The 23964-nt window shown below is 42.6% G+C and overlaps 1 protein-coding gene across 2 annotated transcripts in view; it reads left to right on the forward strand.

Moving 5' to 3' along the window:
• Window positions 1-23964, forward strand: part of IQGAP2 (IQ motif containing GTPase activating protein 2) — a 267786-nt gene that overhangs the window by 16414 nt on the left and 227408 nt on the right. Inside the window, exon 1 of one of the 2 annotated variants that reach the window (XM_036308004.1) lies at window positions 15284-15423. The exons of the other annotated variant lie outside the window; for it this stretch is intronic. Coding sequence (XP_036163897.1) covers window positions 15321-15423 — 103 coding nt within the window. The 5' untranslated portion in view covers window positions 15284-15320. Of the gene's footprint in view, window positions 1-15283; window positions 15424-23964 lie in introns of those variants that run through there. 2 annotated transcript variants of the gene reach the window in all.

Raw genomic sequence — 23964 nt, forward strand, 5'->3', positions numbered from 1 at the left:
CTGTTGTGTACACAGTTCTAAAAGGAGGGGACTGGTTGCTACCTTTGCTGTTAGTTTAACTCCTAGTGCTGATAATAACAAATACATGTAGTGCTTATATGTGCCCTATATATGTTCTAAGCACTTTACATGAATCACCTAATTTAATCCTCATAACAACCCTTGAGGTTGGTAATATTGTCTCCATTTTATAAGTGAGAAAACTGAGGTACAGAGATGTAAAGTAACTTGCCCAAGATCCCACAGCCAGTGAGCAGCAGATTTGAACCCAGGCAGTGTGACTCCAGGCTTTGTGCCTACCATACCTGTTGGGTACAAGGAAAAAGTCAGTTTTGGTTACTTGTACTCTGTCTTCTGGGTAAAGCATTTAGCCATTGTATTAGTTTCCTTTTTGTAGCAAATTAACACAAACTCTGTGGCTTTAATACAATAGAAATGTATTCTCTCATCATACTGGAGGCTAGAAGTCCAAAACCCAGTTGTCGGCTGAGCCGTGTCCCTCTGAAGGCTCTGCTGGAGGCTCCTGCCTCCCCTCTTCCTGGCTTCTAGTGTTACTGGTAATCCTTAGCATCCTTGGCTTTTAGATGCATCACTCCAATCTCATCCTCCATGGTTCCATGACATTCTCCTGAGATGTATGGTTTTTCTTCTTATAAAGACACCAGTCATTGGATTTAAGAATGCAGTGTGTCCTCATTTTAATTTATTGCATCTGTAAAGAACCCATTTCCAAATAAGTTCACATGCTGTGGTTCTGGGCACACATGATTTGGGGGGGATACTATTCAACTCAGTATAGCCACTACATTTGGGAAAAGGAAGAACTTTAGACATCCTGATTTTTTAGCCCTATGACGTTGGCTGATCATGAATAGTATAGCCATTGTGTATAGCCGTTGGTGAGTTAGCGGGGTTGACCGGTGCGTGCCATTAAGTCAAGGGCTCGGCATTGGCAAGGCTGAGACATCATCATGAAAGCAGATGAAAGAAGGGCAAGTGGGGAGAGTGCAGGCAGCAAATATCAAAGAAAGGATTTGGAAGCATCAGAAGGCAGATGCACCGTGGGCACAAACCGAGTAAGCGAGAGAGACAGACAGAAAGAGAAAGCGAGCAGTAATAGCATCACTGTGCAGGAGCAAGCCCCTCATAATGATCATTTAAACCCTCTCAGTGACCTCACGGCTATTCAGTGCATTCTGAATAAGAGAACTGGGCACTCTGTGGTTTTTTTTTTTAGAGCAGTTTCTATCAATTTACTTTGCAGTGCCTGTCCTTTAGCCAACAGTTAAGCAGAAAATAGGCTCATTTAGAAGTCCTTTGATCAGGCTAGATGGCTGAGACATACATTGTTTCCAACATAATTTCTATGGTAACAAGACTTTTTGACATAAATCCATAACTCAAGTTTATGAATATCCACTTTCTGTTTTTATGCTTTGGCTGATAGAAAGCACAGAACTAAATTTGGGGCATATATATATATATATATATATATATATATATATACACACACACACACACACACACATGTATATATATATTATGAAGGGCTTACTGATTGTTTTTTTTAAAATATATATTTTTTATTGATTAAGATATTACATATGTGTCCTTATCCCCACGTTACCCCCTATCCCCCCGCTCATGCCCTCACCCCCTGTTGTCCGTGTCTATTGGTTAGGCCTATATGCTTGCATATAAGTCCTTTGGTTGATCTCTCCCCCTTACCCCCACCCTCCCCTACCTTCCCTCCAAGGCCCGACAGTCCAATCAGTGCCTCTCTGTCTCTGGATCTGTCCTTGTTCATCAGTTTATGTTGTTCATTATATTCCACAAATGAGTGAGATCATGTGGTATTTTTCTTTCATTGACTGGCTTATTTCACTTAGCATAATGCTCTCCAGTTCCATCCATGCTGTGGCAAATGGTAAGAATTCCTTTTTTACAGCAGCATAGTATTCCATTGTGTAGATGTACCACAGTTTTCTAATCCATTCATCTGCTGATGGGCTCTTAGGCTGTTTCCAAATCTTAGCTATGGTAAATTGTGCTTCTATGAACATAGGGGTGCATATATCCTTTCTGATTTGGTGTTTAGGGCTTACCCATTGTTTTGGTATATTTAATATCCCTTCTGCCTTCATCTTTCTTCTCTACTTTCATTTTTCCATTTACCCTATTTATTTCTTTATATTTATACATTTTTTTCTAATATATCTATCTTTGTTTACCTGCTCCAACACTTTTAGGAAGGAAGTGAGATATATGTAAAGTTCATTCAACAAAGGAGCACTTTGGACTGATCTCACTGCCCTCTGAGAGTGGACCTTCTGGGAGGGAGATGGCACAGTGTTGCAAAGCTGGGCTCTGTTGCTTACTACCTGTCAGCCCTGGTTTCCTCTCCTGTGAAATGAAGTAAGGGAACCCATCTGATGACAACATTAGGACAAAGTAGGATAGCAAATGTAAAGCACTTATCACAGCGCCTCGCGTGTAGTGAGTGCTCAGTGGGTGGGGTAAGAAGCGTTCCAGAAGAGCCCGTGTGAGCTGAGGCCCAGGGTTGAGAATGCATGTGGGGTCGGTTAGAGGAGAGGAGGGCAGAGTGCGTGGAGGACCGTGGCTGCTGCGAGGGTAGGGATTTTGAGACACTGAGGAGGCCCTGACCATGCCTGCCTGCCTGCCTGGCCGCTTCTTCCCGTGTATGTATTAGCTTGTTCCATCTCACTGTGCAGTTAAGGCAGGAGCCTGCCCTCTTCCCTGATTCCAGCAGAATCCAAGGGGAGGTTCGAGACTGGTGACCAAGACTATTTTGGGAGATGGATTCTTCATTAAAATTTTATTGCTGTAGTATTTCTTTTCCCCATCCTCTTTATTTACTACCTTATGTTACACATAAACTTTTGAAGTCTGAGTAGCAGACAGCTGTTCATGTTACCATCGGAGAACCACAGACAGCTTAAAATAAACCGATTGGTTTCTAATGATGTGGAGAAACGCTTATATAATAACGTGGAAAGCAGGATACCCCGTGGGGAACTTAGAACTTAAATCCTGTGGGGGGAAGGACTGGAAAGACATGCATCAAATTGTTAACAGTTGTTTTAGAGAGAACCATGTTTCCTGTTCTGCAGTCGTCATTTTTCCTGAAGAGCCCTATAATCATTGTAGGGGGGGCTGGGGAGGGGGGAGCTCACCCGCACTGGTTTTCCTATTTTTCCTGCTGATTGTGAGAAATGTCAAGTCTTGCCCCATCTGGACTTGATTGACTTGGGCCAGTATAGTCTCAGGTAGAAATTGCTGGTGTGACAAAGAATTGCCAGTGACTCGTCTTGCCTGCCCTGCTGTGTGCTACCCTTCCCCTGAGCCTCTGAGCTCCATAAAACCTCTTAGGCCTCACAGGTCAGTGTGTGCGCCACACGGAAATTGGTGTTTTCCTTACGTGCTGGTGTTAGAAGTTGGAAGATCGACTGAGTTTGAATTGGAACTTGTTGTGTAACTAACTTCATGGGTCAGGTTGAGAGCAGGTTTTCCCAGGATCTGTGCCAATAACCTCTCTCTTGACACCCTCAAGTCCCAAGATTAGAGTGTGTGGGCTCGGTTCTGGGTTTCCCTTCGTGGGTGAGCAGAATTCCGGTCAGCTGGCACGTCACCGGCAAGAGCCAAATGAGACATAATTGCTCATGGGCTTAACTCTCACGTCTGCGGCTGACTGCTGGGCAGAGTACGTCAGGCCTGGAGCTCCGTTCTCCTTGGGAATAGCGTGTCCCAGAAGACAGCCTACAGTGTAATCCATTGTCCAGACCTAGAAACCTGGTGGAAGAAGGGGTGTGTGTGTGTGTGTGTGTGTGTGTGTGTGTCTATTCATTATGTCAAAGCAACGGTGTCAGCGGGGCCGTTTCTGGACAGACTGGGACGTGCGGTCTCCCTGCCCATCGGGATGAGTCTCTCTCTGTTCTGTGAAATGAGCTTCACTTTCCTAGACAGAACTTCACAGCAACCTTTGGAGGCGAGGGGAAGCCAGAGTGTTGGAGAGGATACTGGGGTACTGGGGGAAAGGGGAAGCAGGGTGCCTTTTCAGGAAAGATGAGCTAAAAATAGAGCCCTGCCATTCAACAGTTGCTTGGGCGCTTCAAGCACTGGGGTTTGTGCTATTGTTCCTCTCTCTGCGTTCCTGTGAGCCCGGCTCCTTTTCCTCTGTGTTACAAAGGAAGCGGGCTGCGAGCTGAGTGGCAGGCCAGGACGCAGCCCCTTTAACACGCCTCTGAGGGAGCCGGACCAGAGGATCAGTGAGGCCCCCACCCTGCCCATGATTTTATAATAGGCAACCTAAGGCCTGCAGTGCCTGAGTGACGAGGAGGGGCCGAGCGGGGCCCTTCCTGCTGAAAGGACAGGGCCCTGGCTCCTCTGTCCCTGCCTTTCTGAGGGAAGGGGGGGGGGGACCATTGAGCAAGGGGAGTGCGGCTTTTTTACTGGAGGTGGGGGGTGTCTTGGTAGGGGGAGCAGTAGGTAATGGGGGACACTGAGAGGGAAGAGCAAATGACACTATGGTTAAGTCTGAAGGCCAAGGTTTCTCAACCTCAGCACGAGTCACGTTGTAGACTGGACAGTTCTTGTTGGGGGCTGCGTGTTGTAGGATGTTCGGTAGCATCCCTGATGCACCGGTTGCCAGTAGTACCCCCCTCACTTGTGACAACCCAGAACGTCTCTAGACGTTGCCAGACGTCCCCGGTTGAGAATCGTTACGATGGTAAAGAAACAGAATTGTTTTCTGGATATTTCTTTTTGTGCTGTTGTGTTGTGTTCTGGCCAAGCTCCCACCGTAAGCCTTTATAATACCATTTACTGGACCAATTAGTGTTTGTGACCGTGGGAGGTGATTTAAAATGGAATAGCCTCACTTTCATGCTCTTGGCTTTGGCTCTGAAATAAAGTGAGCTGAGCTCTGCCCCCTCCCCTTTCAAGAGTGCATGAATAATGAGGTCTTTCTGCTGGGAATGCGATTATGCTGTTTCCCACCACTTAAAACTACCTTCTCAAAATTTCTACCGTGACTAGTGTAATGGGGTTTATACTGACAACACCGTTACATTGTAAATGAGGTTCTCCAGTGCGTGCTTCTCACACTTTGACGTGCTGTACGTGGTCTGAGGATCCAGGTTAAGCTGCAGGTTCAGGAGCTGGGCTGGGCCGGAGACTGTGTGCCTCGGTGGTGCCCGTGCTGCTGGCCTGTAAACCACACGTCCAGCAGTGAGGCTCTGATAAGGACCCACTCTTGGCGTTAAAGATTGGCAATATGTGCAGGAGGAGAATGGAGCACCCTGAGTGGGGGGCAGCATACGGCGCTTGGCAATCTGTTGTGAGGGGCTGCCCACAGACCTGTGTGTGGGCGGGACTTGAGCTTGAGCTTTGCAGGCTGTCAGGCAGCAGAAGGACCGGTGCTTGCAGCCGCTCACCTGGCGCTGTGAGGAGTTTAGCAGGACGGCCTGAGACAGATGGCTGCACCCCTTGAGTGGGCATCGAAGGGGCAGACTGGCTCCAGAAAGGCAGCAGATTGGACCATTTTAGACTCCGAGCTGTTTGCTCGCTCCCTGGGTTCTGTTTGAGCAGAGAGAGTCGCACAGGAGAACCAGCCCCTCAGAAGGGCTTTGGCACAACTTTGCAGTCACTCAGCTGGTCAGGGATGACAGGCAGCCAGGTACTCACTCTCTTAGCCTGGGGCTCTCTCCCGGGTATTGGGCAGCATGCGGAGCAGTGGCTACTCCTCTGGTTGCCCTTTGTGTCTGCAGGGCTGCTGGTCCCAGGGAAGGGCATGGGAGGTGCTACTGGGCAGTGTGGGAAGTAAGGGAAACATCTCAGACTGGGGATGCAGAGGAAGGCACAGAGCCCAGGCCTCCCACTGTTCTGTGGCAGGTGGCAGGTCCGCATGTTAATCTGCAAGGATAGCCTTGTCCTTACATTGCTTATTCAACTGATTTAAGAAAAATGTAAAATAATCTTTAATGTCATTATCCCAATACAACCATTGTGAGCATTTAGGCATATTTCTTTCTTGTTTTTATTCCCTCCCGTATGTCCTTTTGTTTACTTTTTGTCTGTCTGTATTAAAATTAGTTAATATTCCTATCACGTTGATGAGGATGTTAAATTTTCACTATTCGTAACTTTTCAAAATTAGAAGAGTGCCCATCTGTGAAAGTCTCTGTGGGAGAATTGAAACAAATAAAGTGCCTACATTCTCCATCCGGAAGTGAGATCCTGACTAAATCTTAAACCCCAAGTTCACTGGAGATTTGCATTTGAATACCTTTGCTCCGGGGAATGAAAAGGAACACACACACACACACACACACACACACACACACACGTAGTTCTGTTTGTTAGAGTTTTCACACATTTTTAGTTCTCACAGCATCATTCTATAAGAGGAAGTAGAGTAGATATCCCCAGTTTATAGGTAAGGCCAGGAGAGTTTATAATGGTTTAAAGACTAATCTGAGGACCTAGTCCAGACCTCAAAGTGTTTAGACAGTAATAAGATTTGGGATGAGAGAAATGTCACCTGCTTGAGCTAGGCATGCAGACCCATGTACCACTGATTCTCTTATATAGTGCTCTAGTATAACAAATCACCCAAAACGTAGTGAATAAAACCACCACCATCTTCTTATGCTTACAGATTCTTTGAGCTGGGAATTCAGGCAGGGAAGAGTGGAATGGCTTGTCTTTTCGCCATTTACTGGACCAATTAATGTGCTGGAAAGACCCAACTTCTGGGGGAGGTGGAATCACCTAAAAACTTCTTCATTCATATGCCGGGTACCTGGACTGGAGTGATTTACAGGTTGGACTCAGCTGGGGCTGCTTACCAGAGCACCCTCAGGTAGTCTGTCCTCGTGGCCCTCCTAGCATGGGGCTGGCTTCCAAGAGATGCAGAGGAAACTGCATGGACTTCGATAAGCCAGCCTCAGAAGTCAGGTAAAGTCCCTTCTGCCACCCTCTATTGGTTGAAGCTCTTGAGTGTTTGCCCAGATTCATGGGGATGGGGCATAGATCCCACCTCTTTTTATTAATTTTTAGAGAGAGAGGAAGGGAGGGAGAGAGGCAGAGAAAGAGAGAGAGGAGGGAGAAGAGAGCAACATTGATTTGTTGTGCCATTTACTTATGTATTCATTGGTTGATTCTTGTATGTGCCATGACTGGAGATCAAACACGCAACCTTGGAGTATCAAGATGGTGCTCTCTAACCAACTGAGCTACCTGGCCAGAGTAGATCCCACCTCGTAATAGACAGAATCAAAGCATTTGTAACCACTTAAAAAAGTCGCATCAACTATTTAGTCCACTCTATATTGTAGCACTGATTCAATAGAAAATTAGTGTGAGTAGAAGTCAGCAAAGCTATATCAAGAATGAGTTCATTATAAATGGGGAAATAAACGATGAGCTGTGTATATTGTAAAGAATTAATGAGCCCTGGCTTGTTTGGCTCAATGGATAGAGCGTCGGCCTGTGGATTGAAGGGTCCCAGGTTCGATTCTGGTCAAGGGCACGTGCCTGGGTTGTGGGCTTGATCCCCAGTAGGGGGCATGCAGGAGGCAGCCAATCAATGATTCTCTCTCATCATTGATGTTTCTATCTCTCTCTCCCTCTCCCTTCCTCTCTGAAATCAATTAAAATATATATAAAAAAAGAATTAATGAAAAAAACTAAGATGAAGTTAACTTAAGTGCCTGACAACTAGAGAGTGGTTTTAATAAATTGAAATATGTATATTAGGGGGGAAAAAGGAATACTATGCAGCCTTTAAAAAGAATGGCATAGCTCTCCATGTACTGACATGTATTAAGTGACTATTATTTATAGAAAAAAGGTATTCAAAAATTAATGTTTTAATATAGCATAAGCATATATGTAAAAATTTAGTAAACAATTTAAAAGGAATCACATCAAACTGTTAGTGGGGGTTTCTGGTGGGGAAAAGAGTAGGACTTGAGTGGGCATTAGGTATGAAGGAGAATTCACTTGTTACTCTATAATTCTATGCAGTTTAAATTTTTAAATGAATTATGTATTCCTAAATTGCTCTTATGAGTTGCTGTGTGAGATTTTAACTTTTAAAATATGTTAAAGTTGACTGGGTAAATATCTAAAAATTGGGATGTTGTTATACTTTACCTTCCTTGTATTTTATTATATGACCGTTATGGTAATAATGGTTTAATATTTGCACAAGTAGGCACTAGTCTGCTTAGCATGCACTGTAGTCGGCAGAGAGATGTAAGAAAACCAGTCTTTTTGTTGATTTGTTTGGTTTTGTTTCTCTTCTCGCTACTTCGCCTAGAAGTCTCGTTGGTGGCAGGCAGCATGGTTCCTGAAATGCGTGGTCATTCTAAGTGACCTTTGTTAATGGCTTTCATATTTACGAAGAGTGGGCATACTCATGTTGGGTTGAAACATTTAAGCTTGTATTATCTCCCAAATGGAATTAACTGTATTCATATAATCAAGTTGGGGAAGTTCTGCAGGATTAGAAAAGGCTTATGGCTTTAATATGATTTAACCCGGTCTATTTCTGAGCTAATATTCTGGGGTGGGTTTTTTTGAGCATCACACACCCCTTGAGCTAATAGAACATGGTGGAAGCATGAATGGAGATCTGGATCTGTGTTTTAAATATATAAGCCCCTTGCTTATTTCCTGTGCTGTACGGCAAACCAATCATGTTTCAAACAATGATATTACTTCAGTAATATCCTAATGAGAGGTAGTGAGAGTGACTTACCCAGTGTCAGTGACTGAGCCATGTCCTGGCTGGGCAGTGCTATAGGTAATACTTCCTGCCCACATCAAATAAGTGATTATGAGAGGACTGGCTCACAACTTTGTGAAACGCCAGGCAGGATGTCCTCTGCTTGCCCTTTCCAGTCCATCCTGCTCTGTGTCCCGGGAGGCACGCTGTTATAGGTATGGGCGCCTTGCCCTCCTGTTTTGGAAGGTAAGTCAAGGTATTTATTTTCCTTGCTCCATTCTCCCCCAGGCTGGGGATTGGAGATGATGTGGGTTCCTCTGCTGAAAGTCACAGCTCCTCTCTGGTCGCTCTCCCTTGCTAAATTCTTTTAGCAAATACTCCTTCTTCTTGTTCCTTCAGATCTGGAGAGGTGAGGGCTCTCTGCTTCTGTAGCTCCTGGGGACCCCACAATCCTTGCTCATTTCCCTGAACTGGTTTATGCCTCTATAAATAGTGCTTTCCTTAAACTCGTTTCCATTTTTCTGTTTGAATACCATTTCTTCCCTGCCTGTACCCTAATTAGATAATATCCCATTTTGCTAATAGAGAAGTTGAGGCTTAGAGATCAGTGAACATCAGAACTGGGATTAGTATCCAGGCTTTTTTATGTCAAGCCTCACCCGAGAATATTTTTCCATTGATTTTTAGGGAGAGTAGAAGAGAAAGGGAAAGACAGAGAGAAACAATCAACGTGAGAGAAATACATGATTGGTTGCCCCCTGCATGAGTCCCAGCCAGGGCCTTTGACTGGAATCGAATCCGGGACCCTTTGATCCATAGGTTGATGCTCTGTCCACTGAGCAAAACTGCTAGGACTCAAACGTAATTCTTAAATCCAGTGTTTTACTATTTGCCTATAGTGACTAGGGGTAAGTTCTCATTGTCATCCTCAAATTGAGGAAGGACTCAAGGGAAAAGTTTCTTACCTGTTAAATGGAACTATGAAGTTTGGAGGCTGGACAACAAACAAGGTCTTATACATTTAAATAAGCAATATCCTTCAAGTCAGCTTGTACTGTTTAGAGTTTTGCTACTTTCTTTTGTAATTGCTGGCAGAATCATTTTATCAGCCAGGAAGAAAAAAATCATCTACAGTCTGAGACCTTCATTTTGCCACCTTGTTTTCCAGACTAGACTCAAGTCGACTGCTGGTTGTTTTCAAACATTTGATTTCATCTCTGAAGACCAAGTTTCAGGATATTTGAAAGAAATGCATAATTGAGTTGAATTCCAAAAGAGGCATCTAAGAATGTGCTCAGTCACGGCAGCCAAGTTGGAATGAACATAGAGCTTCTCAGATGGCTATTTTGAAGGATAGAATACTTACTTCTCTGTGCAGTCTCTTGACTTATAAATACCAGAACTTAATCATGTTACTTGAGTCTCATCTCAACTGCATCCAGACTCCGGATTCATTTCCTTGACCTGCCGAGGAACTCTGGGCTAACTGGGATGACAGTGAGGACTGCCATATGATTGCTTTATAAGCAGAGCTGTCTTTGAGGCAACATAGCGTAATGGTGAAGAACTGGGTCCTTGAGCCAGACCACTGGTTCCAATCCAGGCTCCACAAGTGACCACTCCTCATTTGATAGGTGGAAATTATAATACCTGTCTCACGCAGTTTTTCTGAGGATTAAAATAATTATGTTAAGGACTTAGGATGACTATCACAGCTGTATGTGCTCAATAATGGCTAGCATGTTTTTGGTGTGTTTTTTAATCACTGTTTGTCATCATCACTCATCTTCAAGTCTGAGATGCCCATTGATTTTTCCTCCTCCTGTATAATCACATCCCTCTGTGGTCTCATCTTTCACATTTCAGTGAACTCTTTTTTTTTTCCTGGATAGAATACAGAAATTAACTCTCTAATGTACCTACTTTTGCAGAGGTGTGTCTCAGTGCTGGGATATGAGAAAAAGAACCAAAGAAGCAGGGATTAAGAGCCTGGTGGGAAAGTGAGCTTTTAGGGAAGAGAAGGGACCACTCTAAGAATGCTGTTTCTTACAAAGCCAGTGGTTATAATCTGGTGAGTCTCAGCCACATGTTTGGGCTGGTTTCTAGTCTGCTTCTGCTGTTAGTTTGACAGGTACCCTTTCAGTCACTACCTTTTGTGCCTCTGTGTCTTCAACTTGCAAAGTGTTAATCCTATTACTTTCCTACCTTCTATAACTTGGTGGACCAAATTGTTGCAGACAAGCATCCCTCTTACATCAGACCTGTAAAACACATCAAAATGAAAGAAATTTTGCTTTTCTTAAGGAAGCATTTCCGTGTGCCACAAAGAGAGTGTTCAAAAGCCCGGGTGTACAGGAGTCGCACACAGGAGGACAGCACATGTGAAATGAAGTCAGGCGTATGAGAAACAGGAATCTGGTACCCAGTTCTCTCTGCATCAACTCCAGGAACCATAAAGAGCTACTCATAGCATGGGGAGTCGGAAAAAAACTACCTACTGGCTAGGGAATGGCCATGGAAAAAAGAAAGGAACTGGCAATAAATAAAGAAAGAAATAATTAAATAAATAACAAAATAAAACAACCTGGGACTCAAAGCCTGGGACCCAAAGTTGGAAGTGAGGTGGTCGACCTCTTCTCCATATGATCTGAGCCCCTCCAGCTGAGATATTAACACAAAGTTGTCTAAAGCCAGTGGAGAAGGTTAAGGGAGCAATAAAAAGGGATTCGAGTATAAGGCACTCATTGATTATTTCTCAGATTTTCTGTAGGGGATGTTGTAATTCTCTTCTTCCCACCCTTCCTATTAAAATAAAACCCTATGGTATATTTATTATAAGAAATCTTTCTTAGCTCCCAATAGTCTGAACTCATTTCCTTGAATGAAAATGGTACCAAGGTAAGCTGGATAATAACATGTATAGTCTCTCATTATTAGACCAATGGATTGACTTCACCCACTAAGTACCTCTAGTGATGAATAAGTAAGCTGTGTGCATGGTGTGTGTGTGTGTGTGTGTGTGTGTGTGTGTGTGTGTGTGTGTGTTGGGGAGGGGAAGGAATGTGAGTCCTTTCCCACAAACTAAACTGACCGCAGGCCTGTGAGGAACTGTTGTGGAGCCACAGGGCAGATATGAAAACACACCTGGCCACTTATGTTCCCTTCACGTGGGACAGAGAGTTGAACGTTGAGTGTGTGTAAACATCTCACCTTGCCGGAGTCACTAAGTTGGAGCCCCAATTCCTTCTCTTTTCCCTTAAGTTGAAAACTGTCTAACAATATAACACCAGAGTAAATACCAAATTCATTCTGCATGTATGCCGAAGCAATTTCTTCACTGATACAGCTCTTAGGGCACTTGAAACTAAAGAAAAAATGAACAAATGGGACTACATCAAAATAAAAAGCTTCTGCACAGCAAAAGAAACCATCAACAAAACAACGAGAAAACCCACTGTGTGGGAAAACATATTTGCCAATGTCATATCTGATAAGGGCCTAATCTCCAAAATTTATAGGGAACTCATACAACTTAACAAAAGGAAGATAAACAATCCAATCAAAAAATGGGCAAAGGACCTAAATAGACACCTTTCAAAAGAGGACATTCAGAAAGCCAAGAGACATATGAAAACATGCTCAAAGTCACTAATCATCCGAGAGATGCAAATCAAAACAACAATGAGGTACCATCTCACACCTGTCAGACTGGCTATCATCAACAAATCAACAAACGACAAGTGCTGGAGAGGATGTGGAGAAAAAGGAACACTTGTGCACTGCTGGTGGGAATGCAGACTGGTGCAGCCACTATGGAAGACAGTATGGAGTTTCCTCAAAAAACTGAAAATGGAACTCCCATTTGACCCTGTGATCCCACTTCTAGGAATATATCCCAAGAAACCAGAAACACCAATCAGAAAGGATATATGCACCCCTATGTTCATAGCAGCACAATTCACCATAGCTAAGATCTGGAAACAGCCTAAGTGCCCATCAGTAGATGAATGGATTAGAAAACTGTGGTACATCTACACGATGGAATACTATGCTGCTCTAAAAAGGAAGGAACTCTTACCATTTGCAACGTCATGGATGGAACTGGAGAGCATTATGCTAAGTGAAATAAGCCAGTCAATGAAGGAAAAATATCACATGATCTCACTCATTCATGGATAATAGAGACCATTATAAACTTTTGAACAATAATAGATACAGAGGCAGAGCTGCCTCAAACAGATTGTCAAACTGCAGCGGGAAGGCCGGGGAGGGTTGGGGGGCAGGAGGTAGGGGGGTAAGAGATCAACTAAAGGACTTAGTTGATGCATGCATATAAGCATAACGAATGGACATAAGACACTGGGGGATAGGGGAGGCTAGGGGACTGTCTAGGGCGGGGGGATAAAATGGACACATATGTAATACCCTTTGTAATACTTTAAGCAATAAATTAAAAAAAACAACAAAAAACAAATTCATTCTGCATGAATCTATAGAGATATACAACGGAAGTTTAAATAGCCACATTCTAGCTGAAAATATTTTGCTGGAAGGAGCTGTTCAATGGGACGGCCATAATTTATGGTGAGAAAACATGTACAAGTTAGTCATTTCCAGAGTTTTAAATCATCTCATTGTAAAACATTTTAATATAATAGTTATCTGACATATAAAATGGATGGAAGCAAAGGTTATGGTAGATGTACAAGTTCAACTTGGTCCTGCTTAATTTATACAAGAGGACAGGGGCGTATATGGAAAGCCTGGGTTCTAGAACCTACACACCTGGATCTCGCCTCCCTAGCTCTCTGAGCCGTGTTTTCCTCCTCCGTGAGTTAGGATTGTCTGTCCAGCAGATCAGTAGTTACCTGTCAGGCTGCTAGCACAAAGCCTTGTAAATTAACGAATGGCAGCTGCTGTGGGACGTAGCATTTTATGTCTGAAATACACTCAGGGTTTTAACATAGAGCATGTTTTCAGCTGTAGACTTCATGGCTGAAGTTTTAGCACATAGATGGGCAAACTCTAGACTCATTTTGCATATCATTTTAACCCTTTCCCCGGCCGACCCGCCCTCTGGTCGAATTCCCAGAAGAACTCTAGTTGAGGGGACAGTTTGCATACTATGCTTTTACTATATAGGATATATTCTCAAAGTGTTTCCCTGCAAATTACTTTCTATTACAAAGAGAAAAACAGTAAATATAGAGTGGAGAAACTTGGCACACATCCCCTTAACCAAGTGATTAAAGTTAACATTACATAATGTCACATGTTGATACAAACCAAATTCACATGCCTCCTGATGGGAGTTTTGGGTAGTTTTAAGTGCCCAAAGTGCATGAACAGCATAGAATCATGGGGAAAGATCAGACAAATCTAAACTGGTGGGCATTCTCCATAATTAATGGTCTGTAATCTTCAAAACCATAAGCTCAACAAAGACAAGGGCTGATAACTGTTTGAGATTAAAGGAGGCTAGAAGGACAGCAGCAAAATGCATGGGACAAAAAGAAAGCTGTAGAGGACATGACCAGGACAAGTGGTGAAACTTAAATATGGACTGTGAATTGGATAATAGTGTTGTATTAGTATTAAATTTCCTGATTTGGATAATTGTTCCGAGGTCATGCCCTTGTTCTTAAGGAACAATAAAATAAAATATACTGGGGAGGAGGTGGGGAGGGAAATTGTAGCCTAGGGCTAGGGATCTCACATTTGTCATTATATTCTTAGCTATTGGTCTTCTTACCCTTGTCCCAGCATGCCCTTGGGAGAGGCATGGAGGCTAACAATAGGGACAGGCATTTCCTTTGAGCAGAGGTGGAATGCTAAGTAGAATGAGAATGTCTCATTATTACCTTTAGAATGGATGAGTAAGCATTGTAAAGAACTGATGAGGACCCTAGGAACAATGTTTGAGACCTGAATGTGGTAAGTCTTGACTTCTCTGTGGAGTATTTTATTCAGTTTTATTTTTAACAGCCTCCCAAGTGAATGGAAATATGAGAATAGCATTTTGCCTTTTTGAAAGTATTTTTCTATACTGAAGCTAATCTTAAGCCATTAAATACTGTTAAAGAGGAGGCAGATTTAAAAGTGTTCCCATTTAGGAGGTGAGGAAGTAAGACCCAGAGAAGATGAGTGAGTGACTTGCTCTAGGTGGTGCCTCCCAGACTAGACATTTATCCCTTGGCCTTCTAGGACCTTGGTTCTGTATATTTTTTTTTCTAGAAACTTAAGAAAATATAAAAAAGCAAACATACCTTCTCTGGTATAGATTAACAGTACTTCCCATCTTAAAAAGAGGATTAGACCAGAGAGATGCCATTTTTAATTGGAAACTCCTTGGTTCTATGAAATTGGTTAGCAAAGCTAAATTTGATTCCAGACCTATGTGCTGAGCCCTCTGGATATTCCCAAATTCACCACAGTCAGGCCTGGGTAGTCTGGTGTCTTAGGACCCTTCCCATGGTGTGTGAGCCACAGGGTGTGTTGTTCTGTTTCAGAATGAATTGAAGGGCGAGACCCTCAGACCAGTAGTCTCACTTGCTGGAAGCCGCTGTGCAGAATGGTGAAGGGTGAGGTGATGGAGCTGGAGCGCCAGCCTGTGCATCTTGGCTGTGCCACTTGCCAGCTGTGGACTCTGGGCAAGGATAATAATGAAGACCACGGTAAAGATAATAATAGAACCTGCCTCATAGGGTTAATATTTGGAATTAAGTGAGTTGATATTTGCAACAAAGTTAGGACAGTATCTGGCATATAGAAAGTGCTATGTAAGCATTTTATGAAATTGTGGTAAAATATACATAATTTTACTATTTTAACCATTTTTTTAGGTGTGCAGTTCCATGGAATTAAGTACCTTCACATTGATGTTCAGTCACCACCCATCCATCTCCAGAACTTTTCGTCTTCTCAAACTAACGCTTTGTACCCATTAGACACTTCAGTCCCTACTTATACCTCCCGGCAGCACCTGGCAACTACCACTCTACTTAACGTTTCCATGAATTTGAAATACTATTCCAGCCTGAATACCTCATGTTAGTGGAGTCATACAATGTTTGTCCTTTCGTGACTGGCTTATTTCACTTAGCATAGTGTCCTCAAGCTTCATTCATGTTGGAGCATGTGTCAGAAGTTCCTTCCTTTTTAAGGCTGAATAATAATCCATTGTATGTATTGTCCACTAATGGTCATTGGCATCAATAGGAGCCCCCGATTTGGGTTGCTGTGACAAAGGAAACTTTATTCTGCGCAAACAGTCGAATTGTGATACAGCAGTGCTGCGAGAATAGCACAGCTGTGGAACAGCTCACAGCATGGCTGGGAGGCAGCTTGGGAACAAGCAACCCTGGGGCCAGGCCCCTCTCCAGCTATACAGCCCTGCTGTGCTCTGGTCTCTCCACCTGCTCTGCACTGGTCTGCTCTGCTCCTGTGAGACATCTTTAGTGCTTCATTCAGCTCCAGCCAGGAAACAAAGTCTTTATTCTTTGGTGAAGAGGGAAAGTGCACTCTCCAAGCCAGAGGACCTATAGACAGAAATCGTTGCCCCTGGTCCCTGATTGGTCCCTCCTCATGCAAATGAGCATTCCAAATCCTCACACTTTGAATGGTTCAAAAGGCACTGACTGTCCTGACTGGTCAGAATGCAGATGCTCTGATTGGTCATTGAAGAGGGATGGGGATTATAACTGCACAGCTCCAATTGGATGGGGAAAGCCTCAGCCCTATTAATTGAAATACTGGTCTATGAATTCCTTTACAAGGACTGGCTCCGGTGGCAGGAACACAGAGCAGGCAGGCAGTTCAGAGTCTGAGGCAGGCAGCTTAGTGCTGGCTTTCCTCTGAATTATGGGTTGTGTGAGAGGCCCCTATTTAGGAAAGGCTACTAGGCTCTGCTTTTAAATATAAGCCCAGTTAGCCTCTGGGAGTCCTTCTTGGCAAGTGTCTTCTTGCACGGTCTATACCACATTTTATCTGTTTATTTGTTGATGGGCACTTGGGTTACTTCTACCGTTTGGCAATTGGAAATAATGCTTCTGTGAACATGGGTGTACAAATATCTGTTCAAGTCCCTGCTTTTGCTTCTTTTGGATATATACCCAGAGTGGAATTGTTGAGTCATCTGGTAATTTTGTGTTTAGTTTTTTTGAAGAATCACCATACTGTTTTCCACAGGGTTGCACTATTTTACTTTTCTACCAGCAATGTACACAGGTTCCAGTTTTTTCACATTCTCATTGATACTTGTTAATTTATGTCTTTTTTTTTTTTAGTATAAGTGTTCTTATATATAAAAATATTAGAATTTTTTTAACAACCAGTAGTCTAGTATTTAGTGTCTGTTAAGTTGTTGCCTTAGTCTTTTTAAATATTTTAAAAATAAAATATTTTTACTAGATAAGATTTGGGAAATCTGGCTAATCAGATACTGGTTCAAATGTTTACCAGCAAAACTTGTACCAGAACCCTTATTTTGTGTTTCCTGCCAACCCGCCACCCCCCGCAGTATATGCACTGCACTCTAGTTTTAAGGAGAAAGACAATTCATAATAAATAAGCTTATGGCAAGAACTTACTTAGAAACAAAGCACTTTTGGGTTTATGTGCTGTAGTCTGTAAAAGGTAGGTTTACGCAGTTTTATCTACCAGATTGGACCAAACCTACCTTCCAAGAGTTTTGTACAACCTGAGTGAAGAACAGACGTGGGGCACCCAGCGTAAAACCAGTCCATCCCTGAAAAAAGATGTGGAAAAACAGATGGGATGAGAAAGTTCTGTTCCTCTTTCCCTCTTGGCATGCTTTCCTACTGTGTCAGCGGGTGCTGTGGGCACCACTGCGTTGAGAGGAGTACATCCATTCCCGGTTCCAGAGAGTGCTGTGGGTCACAGCGAGGGGTGCTGCAATGGGGCATAGCCAGACCCTCCAGGGCAGCTGGAATAAGTGGGTGGAGTGCGTCTAATGAGATGCTTCCCAGAATGACACCTCCCAGCTGGTTCTCTAAGCTGCCTGCACATTTGTAGCCAACTGTGAGCTAAGCTGACGTCAGTGCCTGATACCCCCATACCACTGACTTGGTCACTGGTGGTATGCGGGCTGTGCAGCCTGCAGGGTACCCATGGACATCTGCTTGGAATGCCAATTCTACCAAGTCTGGAGGTGGGAACTCCTTGTATTTTAAATACCGAAACACAGTTCACTTGTGGAGAAGAATGCAAACTGGATGATCTTTTTTCAAGTATGAGACTGAAATGAGACAATTCATGTTTATTGGGCATTGAGCTGTGCCCCTAGATACTTCTCCTCACCCCCAGTTCTTTCTATGTGTTTACTCTCTTCTGCATTATTTTTCTATGGAAAGGCTCACTGATGTACGGCTTGGGAAGCCTGGAGGTATGTCAAGGTCAAAGAGGGCCCAGAAAGGCTGGTTTGCATCTGCTGAAGGCAGCGTGCTGGTTAGGAGTCCAACTACTGCTAGACTATGCTTTCTTTCTGCATCAATTTGTTATTTCACTTATATGATTGTATGTGCTCTGTTTCCTCCCGACATGATAAGAGGGAGGGAAGGCTGGGTTAGGGGAGGGTTTGGAGTGGCCCAAGACCATTCCTAAGGAATCCACACCAACTGTGTGCTGCTCAAGGCTCTCGGGTAAGTGGTAACATCCGATGGCAGTGGGTGGAGCACTGGGAGAGGGAATGAGGAATCAAAGATGGTGAGGAGCAGATTGAGGGCTGTTTCTTTAATCTTCATCCCATTTCCCAGGATGCAACTCTGAAGATGTTCCGAGGGAAAGCAAATCCTTGATGACCCTGAATACTGGTGACCTGGAAAAAGGAGGAACTTGGTCTGGGTATTTAGATTAACAGTTATTACAGTAATTGACGTCACTGATTTAACAACCTATGCCCAATGAACTCTACATGTTCTATAGCAATTATGTGTGTTATTCGATGTAGCAGGTTAACTTTGTTGAATGAGCTTTTAGCAATAAAAGGAACTCTGCCCAGCTTCTTGATTGTGAGCTATCATCTGGTCTATGCACTGTCATCAAACAACCTGTAGTCTTTTCAACTGCACTGCTGAGAAACAGCTGTGAAATGTCCTGGGCAGCCTGTCTGTTCTTCTCAAGAAGTTTAGAGACCTTTGGAAGGGTGGGGAGGGGAGGAGTGGAGACTGTGGGCTGAGGGAGGGGACAGGAGACAAAGCACAGAAATGCATCTTGAGGTGAGTGTAGTTTCCACATTCTTATCTTTACTTCTCTAGGTATGTTGCCCAACTTTCTCTCACCTTCTTCAACCCCCACTTCAAACTCTTAATCTAGAAAACTGGCTCTGATTAATCCCATCATGGAATAATCTTTCTTTCCCTTGGTTTTTCTGTTCTTTGTCCTATAATTAGTTTGTCTTAAAGGGGTTTTCTAACCTTTCTCCAGTGTTGAATATGTGTTTTGTTAGATGGTAAACTATTAGGGGCACAGAGTCTTTTCTCCCACCCATCTCATCTCTTCTTTCTACCCCTGACCTGCACTGCATTATTTAGCCATTAGTTAGAGACTTTGCCACATACCAAAAGAAACACATTCTGTTGTTGTATTTATTGGTTTTAATTATAAGACACTTGGAAGCATTTTAGGACTCTGCATCTCCATAATTCTCTGCCAGCATTTTGCACCTAGTGGATCAGTAATAAGAAAAAATTTCTTTCCTCATTTGGCTTTATAATCGTGGCCACTTCTGCTGCACAAATGCTAGCAGGGCTCTCATGGCTGGAGTAGAAACAATGACTTAATTCTGAAATTGTATTCAAATCCTCTAAGGAACTAGTGGCTGATGCACACATTGGCTACTTCCTCTGACCTGCAGGAGACCTGCGGGCCAGGGGATTTACCTACAGAACCATGGGCCATTCCCAGCCAGAAAGAAATGCCTGAAGAAGATCAATTACTTATTTGAATCTGAAGCAGAAGAAAATGAATTATATTTAAGGTCGTTGCTGTCCTGGCTGTTGTCTAAAGTTTGAGCTTTGGGCTAAAGAAAACCTTGGCATCTTTCATTGTGTTTACAAGGACATCCATTTTTCTAAACTCAGGACAATGTACTTTCTAAGGGCAGTGGTACTTCATGTTAGAACAAAAAGCTCACAGCAAACCAAAGCCAAAATGTTTCTGGCTTTGCTGCCCAATGGGATAAATTCTTTTGCACAAGAGAGCTCTTCCCAGGGTATTCTATACACTTTGCAAGCAATTTACAAAATCATGGTTTGTGTACATTCTCCTCAGCCTGCAGGCTTGATGTTATGTTAGCTTCACTCACTCTTGCCAACTCAACTCCCTTCCCACATTAGCCATTCCATTTCTTCCTATGGCTCCCTGTACTGTTGACATAAAAGAATAAAAATGTGTTTGCTCTAATATAATAGGGGACCTCCGAAAGTTCAGTAAAAACTAAACAAACACCAAGAGTTGGTTTTAAATACAAACAAGCTCTGTACTCTAGTTCTGGGGCCTTGAGCAAAGCCCTTACCCCGTTTTAGTCTTAGTCAAGTGGTCACAATAATAGTTGTCCATTTATCTGATGGGGCTGCTGTATTCATATGAGATCACTTACATGGTAGCACTTTATAAATGTACATATGATTTGTATGAAACAGGAGAGCCCGGCATTTTTGGTTCAAGTCCTGCTTGATGTTGGCACCATATGTGGTGTTTTATGGTTCCTTACAAGTCCCAATTCTCACAAAACCTAAATGTGTGAGCTGATGCCTGTCCTACTTAAAACCAGAGAAGCTTTTTTGTTCATGAGAATTGACCTATACTGCTTTAGTCCAAAGTCAAGTTGAATTGTATTCTTGATCCATGACTCTGTTGTCATCATTTCTCCATTTGCATAGCATGATCCACTTGAGAGCTGAGTTTTTGGCATTTTTTAAACATTGACTGCCCTGAATCATGTGTTAATTCACACTCACTAACAAACAGCATATGCTTGCATTAATAGTGTCCTTCTGTTCTACATCACAGCCTTTTAATTGAGTCTGTTATATTAGTTAAACTTCTCTTCTAATAGAAGTTTAGTTTTAAGTCAGCTCCCAAGTATAGCCCTAGGACAGTGGGGTGCTTCCATGTTTTTTTTTTCTCTTTAATTATATAGACACTTCTCTTTCTGGGAATTGGCATATTGGGGTGACTTCCTGGTGCTGAGCCATGTGCAGTTGCCACCTCCACCATCTGAAGTCACAAAATGAGTTGGCTGCAGTTTGTTGACTTCCCTTTTCTTCCCCCGTACCATGCTCTTCATCATCCTGTTCATTCTGTTGCCAAAGTCTGCCTTGCAAAGCATCACCGTGTTTTTCTCTCTTCTTCCTAATTCAGACTTGTAAGGTTTCATGGCATACAGGCTTGTTGCACCTTCTCTTCTTTTTCCAATTCAGGTTCCTACATTCATTCCATCTCACTTATGTCTTACCCTACCTGTTCTCTCTCATCAACTTATCATACCAAGCTCTTTACACTGTTAAGGCCTTTCAACAGAATATCAAGCATTAATCATATTCCCCTCTGCTGTCTTTGAACTGTTATTTTTTTTTTACACAATCTGACTATATATTCATTGTAAATCTTAAATGACTGATTTTTTTCTTAAAAGTTCAAATGTACCAATTAGCTGCATGAAAGGCCTTTTTTGCAATGGATATGGCATTAAGGCATACTCGTTATTTATATATAGAGGCCTGGTGCACGAAAATTCGTGCATTCGGGGGTATCCCTCAACCCAGCCTGCTCCCTCTTGCAGTCCGGGACCTCTCAGGGGCTGTCCAATTGACAGCTTAGGCCCAGTCCCTGGGGGATCAGGCCTAAGCTGGAAGTCAGACATCCCTTTGGCAGCCCTGGAGCCCTTGGGGGATGTCCGAATAAGGGAACAGGCCTAAGCCGTTAGTCAGACATCCTTAGCACTTCACAGAGGCGGGAGAGACTCCTGCCACCACCCCCGCGCTGGCCAGCCATGAGCCAGCTTCTGGCTGAGTGGTGCTCCTCCTGTGGAAGCACACTGACCACCAGGGGGCAGCTCCTGCATTGAGTGTCTGCACCCTGGTGGTCAGTGAGTGTCATAGCGACCGGTCATTCCCTGTTGTTCTGCCTTTAGAGTCAATTTGCATATTACCCTTTTATTATATAGGATATATAAATGTTAGTTACAGAAAATTAAAATATTTTTCTGTAATTGAACATTAAAACTAATTTAATCTTTTGTTACTTCTGACATACACATACTATGATATAGAGCAGTGATGGTGAATCTATGACACGCGTGTCAGAGGTGACATGCAAATTCATTTTTTTGGTTGATTTTTCTTTGTTAAATGGCATTTAAATATATAAAATAAATATCAAAAATATAAGTTTTGCCGAAACCGGTTTGGCTCAGTGGATAGAGCATTGGCCTGCGGACTGAAAGGTCCCAGGTTCGATTCCGGTTAAGGGCATGTACCTGGGTTGCGGGCACATCCCCAGTGGGAGATGTGCAGGAGGCAGCTGATCGATGTTTCTCTCTCATCGATGTTTCTAACTCTCTATCTCTCTCCCTTCCTCTCTGTAAAAAATCAATAAAATATATTTAAAAAATATATATATAAGTTTTTGTTTTACTATGGTTGCAAATATCAAAAAATTTCTATATGTGACACGGCACCAGAGTTAAGTTAGGGTTTTTCAAAATGCTGACACGCCGAGCTCAAAAGGTTTGCCATTACTGATATAGAGTATTTAGAAAATGGGTGATGGCCCTGACTGGTTTGGCTCAGTGGATAGAGCGTCAGCCTGCGGACCAAAGGGTCGTGGGTTCGATTCTGGTCAAGGGCATGTACCTGGGTTGCGGGCACATCCCCAGTAGGGGGGTGTGCAGGAGGCAGCTGATCGATGTTTCTCGCTTATCGATGTTTCTAACTCTTTTAAAAAAAAAGAAAAGAAAATGGGTGATAATCAAAAAAGTTAAGGAAAAAAACCTTGGAGTCCTCCTTTTGGAAACAAGTGCTTTAATATTTTGGTCTTTTCTTTTAGGCTCCCTCCCCCTGAATTATAATGCATATAATAACATACCCTTATATAATTATAATTAAGAATACACACACACACACATTCAATGTATGTATATGTGTGTGGAATTAAAATTGTGGTGCTTTTCACAGTTTAACTTCAAATACATTCAGTTTGCAAATTATATGGGAGATAGATGCTAAAGCCTCTAAAATTGAGTGTAATCAATTTTAGCTGATTATCTGTTATCTTTATTATATATAAATTTTATATTTTATAATGCTTAATAGTTGAATTAATTTAACTATTAAGTAATTTATAATATATATTATTTTAAAATAAGATTTTGAAAAATACTCATACAACAGATTACTGGAGTAGGTAGGATTATTCCCATTTTACAGATGAGGAAACTGAATGTGTACTTAACTCATCCATGACTGTGACACTAATTATAGTCACTGCCCTTTCCACTCAGCCAACTCTTTTATATCAGGTATTTTTGTCAGTTTAGGCAGAAATTCACCTTTTTTGGGGAAAGAGGAGGACGGCACAGATAACAAAGGTTAAATTTTCTCAAATGTGTTCTCAGCATTTATTGATCATATCACTTTGCTTATGATATACCATGTAAGTAGCATCATCTTTCTGCTGATTAGTGAGACATCAATAATAACTTTAATGGTGCCCTCAGAAGCGCCAAATGGTTGCCGGACCGATCATCCATTTACATGCAGGGAAGCTGTGGCACTTCAGTAGAGTAGAAAGATCAGAACCTTGAAATCAGAGTTGTTTCCTATTCCAACTCTGCCATTTAACTGTCTTTATGATCTTAGAATTACCTAAACCTAAGTTAGCTAACCTCTCTAAGACTGTTTCCCATCAGAAAAATGGAGACTGAAATTCCCATCTTAAAAGGGATTGCAGGTTGTTTATAAAATATCTGACACATAGTGAGTGCTTATTAAATGTAAATCCCTTCTGTCTGCTATTTTTCATGCATGCATCACACAGAGCTTACATTGACTAGAGAAATATGACGTAAGTGCATGAAACATATGCAGAAAAGAGTCCTATTCATAACCAAGAGGTTGTTTTGTTTTCTTACACCTACCTTTGAACTATTTGTGATTTATTGTGTGTGTCTTTTTTCTCCTAATAGGCAAGGAAAA

The sequence above is a fragment of the Myotis myotis genome, unplaced genomic scaffold (genome assembly GCF_014108235.1).
Source record: "Myotis myotis isolate mMyoMyo1 unplaced genomic scaffold, mMyoMyo1.p scaffold_m19_p_5, whole genome shotgun sequence".
Lineage (NCBI taxonomy): Eukaryota > Metazoa > Chordata > Mammalia > Chiroptera > Vespertilionidae > Myotis > Myotis myotis.